This window comes from Bos indicus x Bos taurus, chromosome 3, assembly GCF_003369695.1.
Source record: "Bos indicus x Bos taurus breed Angus x Brahman F1 hybrid chromosome 3, Bos_hybrid_MaternalHap_v2.0, whole genome shotgun sequence".
Taxonomy (NCBI): domain Eukaryota; kingdom Metazoa; phylum Chordata; class Mammalia; order Artiodactyla; family Bovidae; genus Bos; species Bos indicus x Bos taurus.
In genome coordinates this window covers 24,368,180-24,382,373 of record NC_040078.1, presented here as the reverse complement: position 1 = coordinate 24,382,373, position 14,194 = coordinate 24,368,180, and the positions used below count along the sequence as shown (strand labels likewise).

The following is a 14,194-nucleotide window of genomic DNA, read 5'->3' as shown; positions in this document are numbered from 1 at the left end:
GGATGAACTGTATTTATATTAACTGATTTCTTTTTTGGTTGCTCCTAGAAAGTTAACAAAAATCACGCGGTGAACAACAGCTGTTATTTTTATTTAACTTCCTTTTAGTTTGAGATTTAGATTGAAGTTGACATAGGACTTGGGCCTGGCACACAGATGTCTGACCCACCTGACCCACTTCTTCCTAAAAACCAAGGTCTTCCCAGTATGTGACTCTGTAAACTCTCTTCTGCTCACCTTCCTTGCCCCCAAATGGTGATAAATCATTTGCCCAGACAAACAAAGGTATCCAAATGGAAAACCGGACAATGGTCAGATACAAGACACACAGGAAGTACCTGAAAAGTGCTTGTTGAATGAATGAGTAAATGAATGAGTGAGCAAGTGAGTGAAGAATGAATGAATGGATTTAGTCAATCCAATCAGGTGCAATTAGACCACCAGACAACCTGCCTCAGCCTGACAGAACCAAATAATTGCCTGCATTTCCTGTCCCACTTAAGCTGTGCATTTTTTGCCTTTGTGTATGGCTCATCTGATATGACCTAAAATGATCTTGTAGACAACACAAAAAAGTAGCTAGACTTTTGTCAAGGCTGCACCCAAAGAAAAATCTAGAAATGGAGGATGGGATGAGGCAGGATGCAGGGCATCTATCCAGTCTCTTAAGTCCCATAAGTTAATCAAAAGAAACAAAGCAGCAGCTTCCTAAGGCTGAGCAAATCCAGTGCAAACAATTGTAACCCAAGTTGGATGAGTCTTTAGGAGTCATCTGGTTCAACCACCACTCAGCACAAGATTCCCCCTCAACTGCATTCTATCTTCATCCCCTCCCATTCTGCCTCGGTATATAATACCCTATTGCCTTCAGACCAGAACAGGCCGGACCAACAAATTCCATCTGCGCTCTTGTGTTTCTGCCTTTAACCTTTGTCATGGGAGGCATTTTGATATCTTCTGTCTGAACTGGATGGTAATGACTCACTACATTCAAACAACAGAGACTTAGAGGTGGGGCCTAGGAAGCTCAGGAAAGGAGGAAAGTCATCCTCAATGGTAATTCTAGAATTAAGGAAATTTCATTTTTAAGATCATCTTTCCATTTCTTTTTTTTACCTTTTTAAAATTCATTTATTTTTAAAATGAATTTTAAAATTCATTCATTTATTTTTTAACTGGAGGATAATTTCTTTACAATGTTGTGTTGGTTTCAGCTTTACAACAACATGAATCAGTCATAGTTATATATATATATATCCCCTCCCTCTTGAGCCTCCTGTCCCCCTCCCATCCCACCCCTCTAGGTGGTCAAAGAATGAATTTAAGTCAGTTGAACTGAGGTGGATGAACCTAGAGCCTGTTATACAGACTGAAGTAAGTCAGAAAGAGAAATACAAATACCGTATAGTAATGCATATATATATATATGGAATCTAGAAAAATAGTACTGATGAGCCCATCTGTAGGGAAGGAATGGAGATGCAGACATAGGGAACAGACTTAGGGACATCTTCCCATTTCTGATCCCAGCAGAACTTATCACTAGGACGTCTAATCAGTGTTTCTTAACATTGCAAATCTTTCCAGGTCCCTCTTCTGTCTCCCTTTGTCACAACAGAATTTCCTAAAGCCACAGTCTGAAGGTCTTTAAAATACAAAGTGAGATTCTGAAAAAGAGACTCTGCCTTGAAAGTACCAAAGTTTATTTTTTTCCCCCTAAACATTCTTTGCTTCGGAGTGGCACTAATAACGTAGCACTAATAATGAAGCAAAAGCAATTTCACATCTATTTTATAGACCAGAGCAGGAACCCAGAACTTCGGCTTTCTAAAGTCTAGTGTCTGCCCTGTGAGTACTGTATTGACTTTTAAGACTGTCACTGCTTTTCTGTTTTTGACTTAAAATCAGTTTTCTTCCTCCATAATCCATAGCAATAAACCACACACCATATTTTCTTTTCAAGTTGGAGTTATAATATTTTATATTCTCTTTCAAGTTGGCTTATCCTGTCCGACTCACTTATGATAGCGGCTTGTGACATATGATTGCGCTGCTGTGTTTTGGGGGCACAGACCCCTGCAAATATAATGACGTTCTATTTTATGGGCCTGGGAGAAACCGTTGAAAACCTGTTTCCCACAGTTCCCTGTATCTCAGGCCAAGGAGTCTGCATGGAGATTTAATAGACAAATACTACCAAATGTTAGGAAATACAACACTCTTCTACTTGTTTCAGTTTTTAATGTGGGATTTAGAGAGTTTTATGAAGAGAGTGATGGTGCTACTCCTTACTCATTTATTATCAAGGGTTTTCCAGGTGGTGCAGTGGTAAAGAATCCGCCTGCCAATGCAGGAGATGTAAGAGACACAGGTTTGATCCCTGAGTCAGGAAGATCCCCTGGAGAAGGAAATGGCAACCCACTCCAGTGTTATTGCCTGGGAAATCCCATGGACAAAGGAGTCTGATGGGCTACAGTCCATGGGGCTGCAAAGAATCAGACACGAGTGAGCATACACATTGCATTACATTTGTGTGCAAAACCATGTGACCGGTTGCAATTGCAGAGTGGTGGACAGTCAGTACTGTGTATCATCTGTGCCTTCCCCAATAAAGCTTATCTTCAAGGAGAAAAAAGAAGATATATATATGTATTAATAATTACAACATAAAACAAAAAGTTATAAGGTTTTGAATAAAGGCAAAGTGCCATAAGAGCTTAGAGGAAGTAATAATTGCTTCAAGCTAGCAGAAGGGCTCCTAGGTTTCACCTTAGAGGAAGCATGTAAGCCAAGCTGGGAAGGATGCATGGGATTTTAATGAAATCTGCAAAAAGGGGAGAAAGGAACAAGGGAAGCATTTAAGAAGAAAGCTCTTACGTAAGTCATAGAACTGAAGTGGGAAAGAACGAAGCGTTTGTTTTGGCTGCACTGATCTCAGCTGCATCATGTGGGATCTTTGTTGCGGTGTGCGGACTTTCTAGTCGTGCATACACTTAGTCGCTCTGTGGCATGTGGGATCATAGATCCTTGATTGGGAACCGAACCTACATCCCCTGCACTGGAAGGCAGATTCTCAACCAGCAGACCACCAGAGAAGTTCCAGAATGAAACCTTTTTAAGAAACACTGAAGAGTCTGATGTAACCAGAGCACAAGGTACAAGAAGAGAACGTGAGAGAGAAAACTGAGAGGTTGACCTCAGGCCACATCATGAAAAGCCTTTACTACCCTGCAGACATTTAGTTACCCTGTAGGCAGAAGAGAGCAATATTAGCTGTCCACACCAAAGTACAACCCCAATTAATGCTTATGCCAACAACTTTGGCTATGGGTGAGTTTCCCAGGTGGTTCAGAGGTAAAGAATCTGCTTGCCAGCTCAGGATATGTGGGTTCTATCCCTGGGTCAGGAAGATCCCCTGGGGGAGGAAATGGCAACCCACTCCAGTATTCTTGCCTGGAGAATCTCATGGACAAAGGAGCTTGAAGGGGTCGCAAACATTCAGACATGACTAAGCGTGCGTGCACACACAAATATCAAGGTTAACATGGACAGTATTTTGGAGGAGTAAATCAATGTATTCACAACATCGATAATCCCATAGTTCCCATATCAAGAGCCACCTAGTAGATTCAGTATAGTGGATGCTAAGTCGCTTCAGTTGTGTCTGACTCTCTGAGACCATATGGACCATAGCCCACCAGGCTTCTCTGTCCATGGGATTCTCCAGGCAAGAGTACTGGAGTAAGTTGCCATTTCCTTCTCCAGATACAGTATAGAAAGGGATGCAAATGACAGCTTGCTGTCCTATATAAGGAAAGGTGTGACATGAGATGAATTTTCATCAGGTAGAAAAAGAAGTAAAAAAAATCCTCCCTCTCTACTCCAGGGGGACATGAGAAAAGAGGTGACAGACAAAAGAAAAGCAAGTAGTTAGGTTTACATGTGCTTTTGCTCTCTACTCAAACGAAAATCCAGGGGCAGGGCTGGGGAGACTCAGAGGCACACTGGCAGGTCACCTCCAGACACACATGGGGTGGCTGCACCAGCACAAATACAGAAGAGGCCTGAGTTAGGATTCCCGAGCCTTCCATGGCCCTTCTGCAGTGGGTCAGGGTCTCAGAGGAGAAGGCAGGGTGACCTTGACACAGCGGTGCTGCAGTCCAGACCAGAGCCAGAGGACCTAGATGAAACCTGAGGTGGAGCCGAGCTATCCAGGGAAGCCCGGGAGGTCTGACTGAGGCAGGAACACAAAAGCACAAGTTGAACGGTCTCCTGTTGGTACAGCATATCAACACAAGGAACCCAAGGATCAGCCCAGACCTGGCCCCAGGCCACACCCCCGGCAGAGGCCAGTGAGGACCAGAGGACAGCACAGGGGCCCCCAAGCAACCACAAAGAGGACTCATAAACCCCACTGCACCCATCCCTGCCCATGCACTGTACATCTGGAGTAGCAGGGGAGGTTCGTTTGAATACTTCATGATCAGCCGTACCCTTAATATTATTTATTTATTATGATCAAATAGGACTGCCAACCTCTACCTTCCCATCTTAGTTAGACCAGGTCACTGTTGTCTTTTGACTAAACTACTCTAAATTCCCTTCAAACTAATCTCTCCTCTTCCACTCTTGTGTGCTAAGTCACCTCAGTCATGTCTGACTCTTTGCAACCCTATGGACTGTAGCCCACTAGGCTCCTCTGTGCATGGGAATTCCTTAGGCAAAAATACTGGAGTGGGTTGCCATGCCCTCCTCCAAGGGATCTTCCTGACCCAGGGATTGAACCTACGTCTCTTATGTCCCTGTCCAATCTCTTCTCTTCCCTCAGCAACCAAAGTGATCTTTGTTAACACATAGTCAGACCATGTCATTCTTTCAGTGCTTACCACTGGACTCAGAATTCAATCCAAGCTCTGCCTGGCCTTGCAGGGTCAGCATGCCCTGGCTCCTGCCTGCCTCTCCATCCCTCCCCACCCTCCCCTAACTCTGGTCCACAGGCTCCAGGCAAACTGAGCTGCTCTCAGAGTTGGAACGTGTCAAGCTCTTTCCCTGCTCAGACCCCTCACATGCATTCTGTGCTGTGCTTAGTCGTTCCAGTTGTGTCCAACTCTTTGCAACCCCATGGACTATAGCCCACCAGGCTCCTCTGTCCATGGGATTCTGGCAAGAATACTGGCGTGGACTGCCATTGCCACGCCCTTCTCCAGGGGATCTTCCCAACCCAGGAATTGTACCCGGGTTTACCTCATTTCGGGCAGACTCCTTACCATCTGAGCTACCAGGGAAACCCATTCTACCCCCAGACTAAAATGTTTTCTTCTCTACTCTTCATATAACTGCCTCCTCACCCTAAGTCTCAATCCAAATGTTAACCTCCTGAGAGAGGTCTTCCTTGATTACCCCTCCAATATAGGGTTCTTCTGCCACTCTCTTAACTACACTCTCTTTATTTTTTCCAAATTATATATAATTTATTTGGGTTTTTTCCCACATAAATCAATTATTTAAAAGGGATATTGAAGAATTGATATATTATCTTATATTTTTCTCATAGCTAGTTTATCTCCCATCGATTGTAGTAGTAAATCAAAATTTGCACTTAGCCTAACATTATAATATGCAGGTTACAATTAAATAAAATGAAATTTATTTTCAACAATATTAAAGACATATTTTATTATTTACAACAGCATCCATAAAGATTTGGGAGGAAAATATATATCTATATATTATAGATAGATATATGTAAATATAGATGTGGGTTCAATCCCTGGTTAGGAAGATCCCCTGGAGGAGGAAATGGCAACCCACTCCAGTATTCTTGCCTGGATAATCCCATGGACAGAGGAGCCTGGTGGTCTACAGTCCACAGGGTCACAAAGAGTCAGACATGATTGAGCATGCATACAGCCACAGCCAGCCAGGATGACATGCTATTTGTGTTCAATGAATGCATAGAGTGAGGGAGTGAATGAATTTCATTCACTGGTGAAACAGAAATCACCAGTCCCAAAGCCATAATAAACCTTAGAGAATACAGACCAAACAACTCCACCAATCCTTTTTGCTTTCACTATAGGGATTACAGACAAAAATCTTAAATGCCTTTCCCATCAGAACAAGGTCTATTAGTAACTTCCGTTGTAACTAAAGCTATTCTACAGCAGTTGTGTTCAAACTTGGTCCAATGATAATGAGGCAACGTGGAAAATACAGGGGTTATGGAAACATTTTTCTTCACTGATTTTCTTTCCATAACCTTATACTGATTTGTGTAGTCTGAGTTATTGAAGACAATGGCACGTAAGGGGGTGGTTATGGCTTGCCACTATTCATTTTAATCTTTTTCCCTCACTGTTTTGCCTAGTAACATAGATGCAGTTAATAAATCAGGTATACCTCACCATGCACAGTGCAGACATAGAGAACACAACCCACAAAGAAAATCTGAATATCCTCAGTATAATTTCACCAGACCAAGGCTCAAAGGGACTTCCCTCATCAACATACTCTTATTTTTTTTACCAGATTGCTTGAAAAGTATTCCATAAGGATAAAAAAATTTTAATCCAATATGAACAAAAATTCTATACTAATTTGCAAAGTTAAGGCAAAACTGGCTCAGTAGTTTGGGGTATAATGAGTGGCTCAGAAATCCTATTGGATTTGCTTACACAAGCCTGGCCTGGCTGTGGTTTCATGTAGCCAATTCTCATCAAGAAATAAGACTGTGTGACCTGAGGAAGACAGGGCTGTGCCATTTTGAAATATAGTTTCCTATTTGGAGGGAAAAAAAAAAATCAAGGTTTAGCAGTCTTTTTCCCTTAGAGAGGACAAAGACTCTGCCATGGAAATTTCCTGCTAATTCCATGAGGACATATATTGGCATTAGCTTCTTCCAAGAAAAAGCATTAAGGGTAGAATCACCTTTATTCCCACTTCTACCCTCTTGTCCTTCTCGATGAGAGTCTGGGCATCGTGTACTTTTCTCTCTGCCATGGGCCTGCCAAGTTGGCACTCCAAGAGCAAATAACAGCAATAATAACTTCAGTATGTTAGCAGCCCTGGGAGTCTATGTGTCAGTCAGTAGAGAGTATGGGCAAGAAAAGCATCAATTATTTCATGAAAAAAGAAACTCTTTCTTCACATGCCACTCCTATTTTTATGCAAAGAAGCAGAATCACAGATACTTCAGGAACCTGGTAGTAGAGGTATGTTGGCTAATTATATATTCAGTCATGTTCCAAGCATGTAGTCAGCCCTGCATGGACTATAAATAGCTTAGAATTATGGAGATGGAAGAGTCTTTCCTTCTAATTAGTGGTTTCAGTTTTAGGGCATCCCCGGTGGCACAGTCAGTAAAGAATCTGCCTGCAATGCAGGAGACATGGGTTCAATCCCTGGACTGGGAAGATCCCCTGGAGGAGAAAATGGCAACCCACTCCAGTATTCTTGCCTGGGTAATCCATGGACAGAGGAGTCTGGCAGGCTACAGTCCATGGGGTTGCAGGAGTTGGACATGACTTAGTGACAAAACCACCAGCACCATGGAGATGGAAGGGTCCTTCCTCCTAATTAGTGGTTTCAGGGCTTCAAAATGCCACAGGCTAATTCCAAATCCTCCCCTTCCACCATGTGAAGGATCAATATTGATATTGCAATTTTTTATTCTACCAAATAAAGAGAATTAATAGCTCCCCACTATCTCTTCCTGCCATCACTATTTCTTAAAATAAATGACATTTTAATAACACATTGAAGCCCCAAAAGACAAAATAACTTGCTCAAAGTGACACAGGGAAGCTAGTGGAAAATGTAGGACTAAAATCCAGGTCTGCAAATGTCTAGCCCTTTGCTGTATGTGGAACAATGCACTGCCTTTCCCTAGGAAGGCTGGACAACAGTTCACTTCAATTCCATCCCCTCTACTGTCCTTCCTGCTGTGTGCTCCTCCGGACAAGTCCCCGAGAACAATGAGAATCTATCCCTGACTCTTTGCTCTTTCCTTACTCATAGCCCTCCCTAACCCTTTCCTTAAAAAAAAATATGAAGTAAACAACTTTGCTTTAAGGTATTATTTGTTCTCAATCTAGAAGGCTGAGGAAATAAAAACACAGTAATCACTGAATGCAGCTCACAAAAGAGAACAGTTTATGCTACCCGGCATCCTCACGACAAGTTTGAAAATTATTGTACATAACAGATCTGCCTTATAGGATGCAGCCCTCTAGATTCCTGGGGGAGAGAGCCAAGGTTAGTTTGCTTTATTAGAAGGCACTGTGTTATATTAAATCATATCTACACAGCCAAAGGGAAGGTTAAACAATCATGCTTATTGATTTATCCAGGGAATGGAGGCTTGTTAAACAGGCAAAAGCCGTTATCTGGATTTTAAAATGGGTGGAATTGAGTATGACTCATCTATTTTGAATGTCAGCACATCATGAATTCACCAATGTGACATGAGAACAGAGAGATCAAAGTAGTTACCTATTGAATATAATTCCTTCGAGAGCCCACGTACCTCCTCCAGTCCCCAAGAATCCTCTTTCTCCTTAATAAGAAATTTATTCTTTAAAATTGCCTCTATTCCCCCATTATCTTTCATGCCTGTGCAGACCCAGGCATTTAGCAATATAGGCTGACTACTATTAATCAGATGCCAGGTTTATGTCAGTGACAGTACATGTCCCCTCATGTAGTCCTAGTAAGGTCAGGACACTTTCAGGCCAGGAAACACAAGATGAGAGGAAAACACAAATTGTTTGACCTTGCCCAAGGTCACACAATTTGCCAATAAAAAGGTAGAAACCAAACAGATAGGTCTACTACCAAATCCCATGATCTTAGTCATAGCATCCTACCCCCGCCAAACTACCATTGCCCCTATTCAAGTCCATATGTGGGCTACCCTGGTGCCTCAGTTGGTAAAGAATCTGCCTGCAATACAGGAGACTCAGGTTTGATTCCTGGGTTGGGGAAATCCCCTGGAGAAGGGAATGGCTACCCATTCCAGCATTCTGACCTGGAGAATTCCATGGACAGAGGAGCAAGGCAGGCTACAGTCCATGGGGTCACAAAGAGTCAGAAACGACTGAGCAAAGTTCACTTTCTCTTTCAAGTCCAGATATAGGCAAAATATTTATATGAGTAGAATGTACTCAGATGCTGGAACATTGTCTATGAAATGCAAAGGAACTGAAAGAGATTTCATGCTCATGCTTGGTTTTCTTTGTCTGGTGAGTTGTAGAGTTTTAGCTTTAGCTTGGGTTACAGTACTGACTCTCCTAGCATCTAGAATGGATCTCAGTGAGGCAGTGGAAGGGTCATTCAACAGTGTTCTACTTTGCTCTACAAGCTACATTCTAGAGTCATATTTATTGCCACATCTCTCCACCTGCACGAGAAAGTAATAATTAAAATGATGGCTGGTGTAGTCTTGGAAAAAGTTCAATTATTCAAAGAACTTATATTTCCCCTCTTCTGTAATACAATTAATCCCAAAGTCCCAACTGCTCCAAAAGTCATGTTGATACTGCTGCTCTATCTTATATCAGAGCTTAAGAAATCTTGATTATTAAAGTTTTTTTGTAAGAACCCTCCATGGCCTCTGCAATTTTACTGTCTGAGGGGTTTGAGAGAGTTTAAACAATTTTAAATAGCGCTCATCACAAAGTAAAGCCCTTCTGCTGCTGCTGCTGCTGCTGCTGCTGCTAAGTCACTTCAGTCGTGGCCGACTCTGTGCGACCCCATAGACGGCAGCCCACCAGGCTCCCCCGTCCCTGGGATTCTCCAGGCAAGAACAATGGAGCGGGTTGCCATTTCCTTCTCCAACGCATGAAAGTGAAAAGTGAAAGTGAAGTCGCTCAGTCGTGTCCGACTCTTAGCGACCTCATGGACTGCAGCCTACCAGGCTCCTCCGTCCATGGGATTTTCCAGGCAAGAGTACTGGAGTGGGGTGCCATTGCCTTCTCCAACTGAGATCAAATACAGCATCTAAGAGGAAAGTCTGAAGTTGGGAACACTTTACAGCTGCTGAGAAAGTGCAACAACCATATAGCACTTAACCTTTGTCCGACTAAGGGATTGTTGTGTATCAAATTCCCCTAAGATAAAAAGTATCCAAGGAATCTTACCAGGATGTACTATGAAAGGTAGAAAAAGTTTCAATATGAACTGAAGATTGTGTAACATACCTTCACCTGCCTGGCACATAGTAAGCCCTCAATAAATATTTAGGGAATGAAGCTTTCCTATTTCTTTCTTTCTTAGAGCACAGTGTCCAATATAAAAGGTATTGAGTTCTACAGTATAAGTCCATTTTGCTCCAAGCAGGCCCAAAACAAAAGTATGCAGAGTTTCAAGTAAAATAAACAAGCAAAAAAATCTTTGTTTTGGAAAAGAATTCACTGCAGGATCCTATTAATTAGACAATTTACCAAAATGTGAAATACAATCTAACTTACAAAATGAGATTCATATGTAACTTTTAGAGAACTGCATAAAGTGAGACAACTTGTAAATCCATCAAGTCATTCTCTTAAAAAAAAAAAAAAAAGAATGTTTTTTAGAAATGCCCACAGTAATCCTAGACTTGGCCTCTCTCTTCCTCTCCCCCACCAACTAGCTAATTTCTATGTGTGTTTCAACAACAGAAAAAGCTTCAGTTCTTCCAGGAAAACTTCCCTCATTTCCCACACCAAAGAAAAAAAAAAACAAACAAACCAAACCAATACAAAAAAAACACCCTGTCCACATCTCTGTTATTCCACTGTATTATCATTATGTATTTATGTGTCTTTCACTCAACTTAAACTCTTCTTTGCTTAGGGAGAAATGAGATTAAGAAATGAGTCTTAATCTGCTAAACTGAGACTATTATAAGTTCTCAATAAATATTAACAGAATGAATGAATATATTACTGACATCAAATCATACAGATCTTAGGGTGTGGCTGGTGAGCACAAGCCAACTACCTCTGAAAGTATAAATGGAAGTGGTGAGTCTGACATAGAGTCTGAGAGGCTTGATGACTTTGATGTAGCCTGATGGAGGGCTCCCCGGAGAGGATAAAATGGAAAGAATGAATCAAACCTCAGGAATTTCAAGTGATGAGGAACATTTGCCAGGATGTAGTAGAGATCATGAAACAAGGGTACAAGTACAGAGAGACCTGAAAATGACTTAGGTTTGGTCCTCTTGGTCAAAGATCTTGTCTCTGATCTAAATCTAGACTCTGACAGCTGCTACCAGGCATTATCGCCTTGTCATCACCAGTGCTGTCTGTGCGCCACCAGCCTGGTGGCTCTCACTCCAGCATTTCAGTGCCATGGAGAAGGACTAAGCAGTTCTTACAAAAGGATGAATAAACTCCATTAAAGGCAGCTGCAGCAGGCGACTCTCAAAGGCAGCCTCGTACCTGCTGGTTCTGATAGGCTGTGACGGTAGTGAACACTGTCTCAGGAAAGTTGAATGTCTTCACTCCATCCCCAACAGGGACGGGTTTGGTGGGTGAAAGGTCACTGCTGAAATCCTTGCGAATCACGTGTACTCGAGGCTGGTATTTGTGCATAGAGTGAAGAATGATCTGAAATGAGAAGGGGACACATTACTCCAGGGTTGCCTCTAAGATCCCTACATCTTTGCTAGTTCTTATGCAAACAAATTACAGGATAAAAGCATTATAGGAAAACACAGATTGGAGGTGAGACATACAGGAAACTGGAAATCAGTGTACTTGCCCATGGCTGGAAGGACTAAGTGACTGGAGCATCACATCACACAGAACCCGTAGCAGAGGATCTCAATCATAGGTGGTGAGTGCAATGTGTCTTCTTCATTTGGATAAATATTGAGCGAATTGGTTCTGATACCAGTAGACTCCACTCCACTAAAAGGTCTCAGAACCCCTGCTGTGTGATGGCTGTTCCTTCCTGCTTCACATTTTCAGGATGGGCTCCTCTGTCTTTAAATTTTACAAGCCATTATTTGAACTTTGTTATTGATTTTATGGACATTCTCTCATGTTATGGGAGAGCTAAGGGGATATGGGTGTTCTCTCTTCCTCAGAAAGTTACCATTTCCCTAAAGATAGGAGCCATGATTTTCGTTTCTTCAGTCTTCATGCATAGCATCCAGTGCGGATTCTGGCATTCAGTGAAAATTCAGTGCGTTAACCGCCAAAATTAAATCAGGGGCACCAATTACACCTGGCCAGCGGACGGGGGAGCCTGGTGGGCTGCCATCTATGGGGTCGCACAGAGTCGGACACGACTGAAGTGATTTAGCAGCAGCAGCAGCAGCCTTAAGACCTAGACTTCTCTTATAAATTCATAAATTTCTTGACCAATCAGCCAGAAATGCCCCTACAAGAGTTTCTCTGAGTTTATTGCCCTCAGAGGATAATATGAATTATATGGTACGAATAATAAGAATTATTCTACTAAACGATATGATTTATTTCAGCATTTTGAAATGCGTCCTGTGTTTCTGTCTGAATTCTCCTGACTTGACAGTGAGTTCCTGGAGCACAAGAACTCTGTCTGATAAACACAGTCTGATACATAACAGACAGTTGCTAAATGTTAGATGTGTAATAAATGTAATTTCACAAGAGGAAAAAAAAAAACTTTCATGCTTGCTTAATTACTTAAAATGACTCAAAATAGCATAGAGATTCTTTTTTACCCATTTGAAACCTCCTGGGACTAGTCAGTTCTAGAGGAAAAAAAGGGAAAGAGGAAGGTAGAGGAGATGGGGTTATTTGACTCACATGTCCTTGATCATCCAATTCATTGTTGGTCAGCTTGAGTTTGTCAAAACTGACCACCTGTCTCATCCAAGTATCTCCAGAAGCTAGAGAATCAGGGTGTATATAAACTCTTGGGGGCACGGGGGAATCAGCGTTGCCAGCCACCATCCACTTGGAGCTGTGATACACATATCTGAGACAGAGAGGGAGAGAGGAGAATTCAGAGACAGATGCAGGGGAGGAGCAGAGACCCAGGAAACAATTAGGGACAGGAGGGAGGAGACACAAATGAGAAAAAAAATGGAGGAGGGAGGATTAAACAGAGAATACAAAGGAGCAAAAGGGAAGGGTGGATAACCAGGGAAAATGAAATAGAGATGGAAATGGGAAACAAGATGGGTGGGGGAGGGCAGAAAAGTGTTGTGGTTAATGATCAAAGCCGCAGCTCTCACAAGGAAAACATTCTCACAGTTCCTTTTCTTTCTTCTTCCTCTCCTTGCCTTGCACCCCTGTGTGCACACAGGCATCCTGAACCCACGTGTTTAGCTATGGAAAAGGTATTTTACTGCAACCTTTCACCTTTCAAATGCAAACCATATAATCCATTGGCCACTTGCTCAGGGTTTGGTTCCTTATTAAAAACATCTTCCATATTGTCCTATAAAACACAGCCATGTGCACAGACCTTCCAAGCCTCTCACTTGTTAACCATTTCTTAGCTAAGACTCTGCATTTTGAAGCATTTTGATGAAAACTTAGTTTTGAACATCCACATTATTTTCCCACAAAGTCACTGGAATGAGACTAGGTTAATCAAAGAAAACTAACTGGGAAGTCCTGGTGTTTCTGGGAATGGCTGCACTAAGACAGCGGTCTCCATTTTCACTGAAATGAAGGAAGTTTTTAAAGAAAGGAGCATCTCCCCTACTAAGTCCAACATCAAGACCACTTTTTTCTTAACCAGCACTCCCTCTAACATACAAGTAATGAACTTCTCTATTCACCTCTAACCTCCAAATTCATGGGCTTAGGGCCAAGTTCTGAAATATCTCAAAAATGAGCCATGACTCACTGATTTGATTGAGAACTCAGGAGATCAATTAAGCCACAACCTGTTTACGACAAGAACTATGAGTGATACACGTGGAGACTATGTTGCCTTTTAATGGCTCTGAAGGAAGGTTATTTAGCAAACTTGTTCATAATCCATATTAACTACCAATAATTCCCCTAAATAGATATTCTTCTGAGGCCTTACCCAATTCTCCCATTCTTCCCCTCCATCAACAACAGGATAATCCACCACGTATATAATTGAATATACTGTATTAATGCACTTCTCTGACCACTTTTCAAAATAAATCATCTCAGCTCACCTAGTATTTCATAAACCAAATCATTCAACACATTAATCACTTTCAGTGTTAACTGAATTAGTTTTA

General features: G+C 42.0%; 1 protein-coding gene across 4 annotated transcripts in view; it reads right to left on the bottom strand.

Moving 5' to 3' along the window:
* TBX15 (T-box 15) overlaps positions 1 to 14,194 on the bottom strand; it is a 125,795-nt gene that overhangs the window by 30,872 nt on the left and 80,729 nt on the right. For all 4 annotated transcript variants that reach the window (XM_027535646.1, XM_027535660.1, XM_027535641.1 and 1 more), the window contains 2 exons: positions 12,774 to 12,945; positions 11,421 to 11,588 (listed from right to left, as the gene is read on the bottom strand). In XM_027535646.1, the coding sequence (XP_027391447.1) occupies positions 11,421 to 11,588; positions 12,774 to 12,945 (340 nt within the window). The remainder of the gene's footprint in view (positions 1 to 11,420; positions 11,589 to 12,773; positions 12,946 to 14,194) is intronic.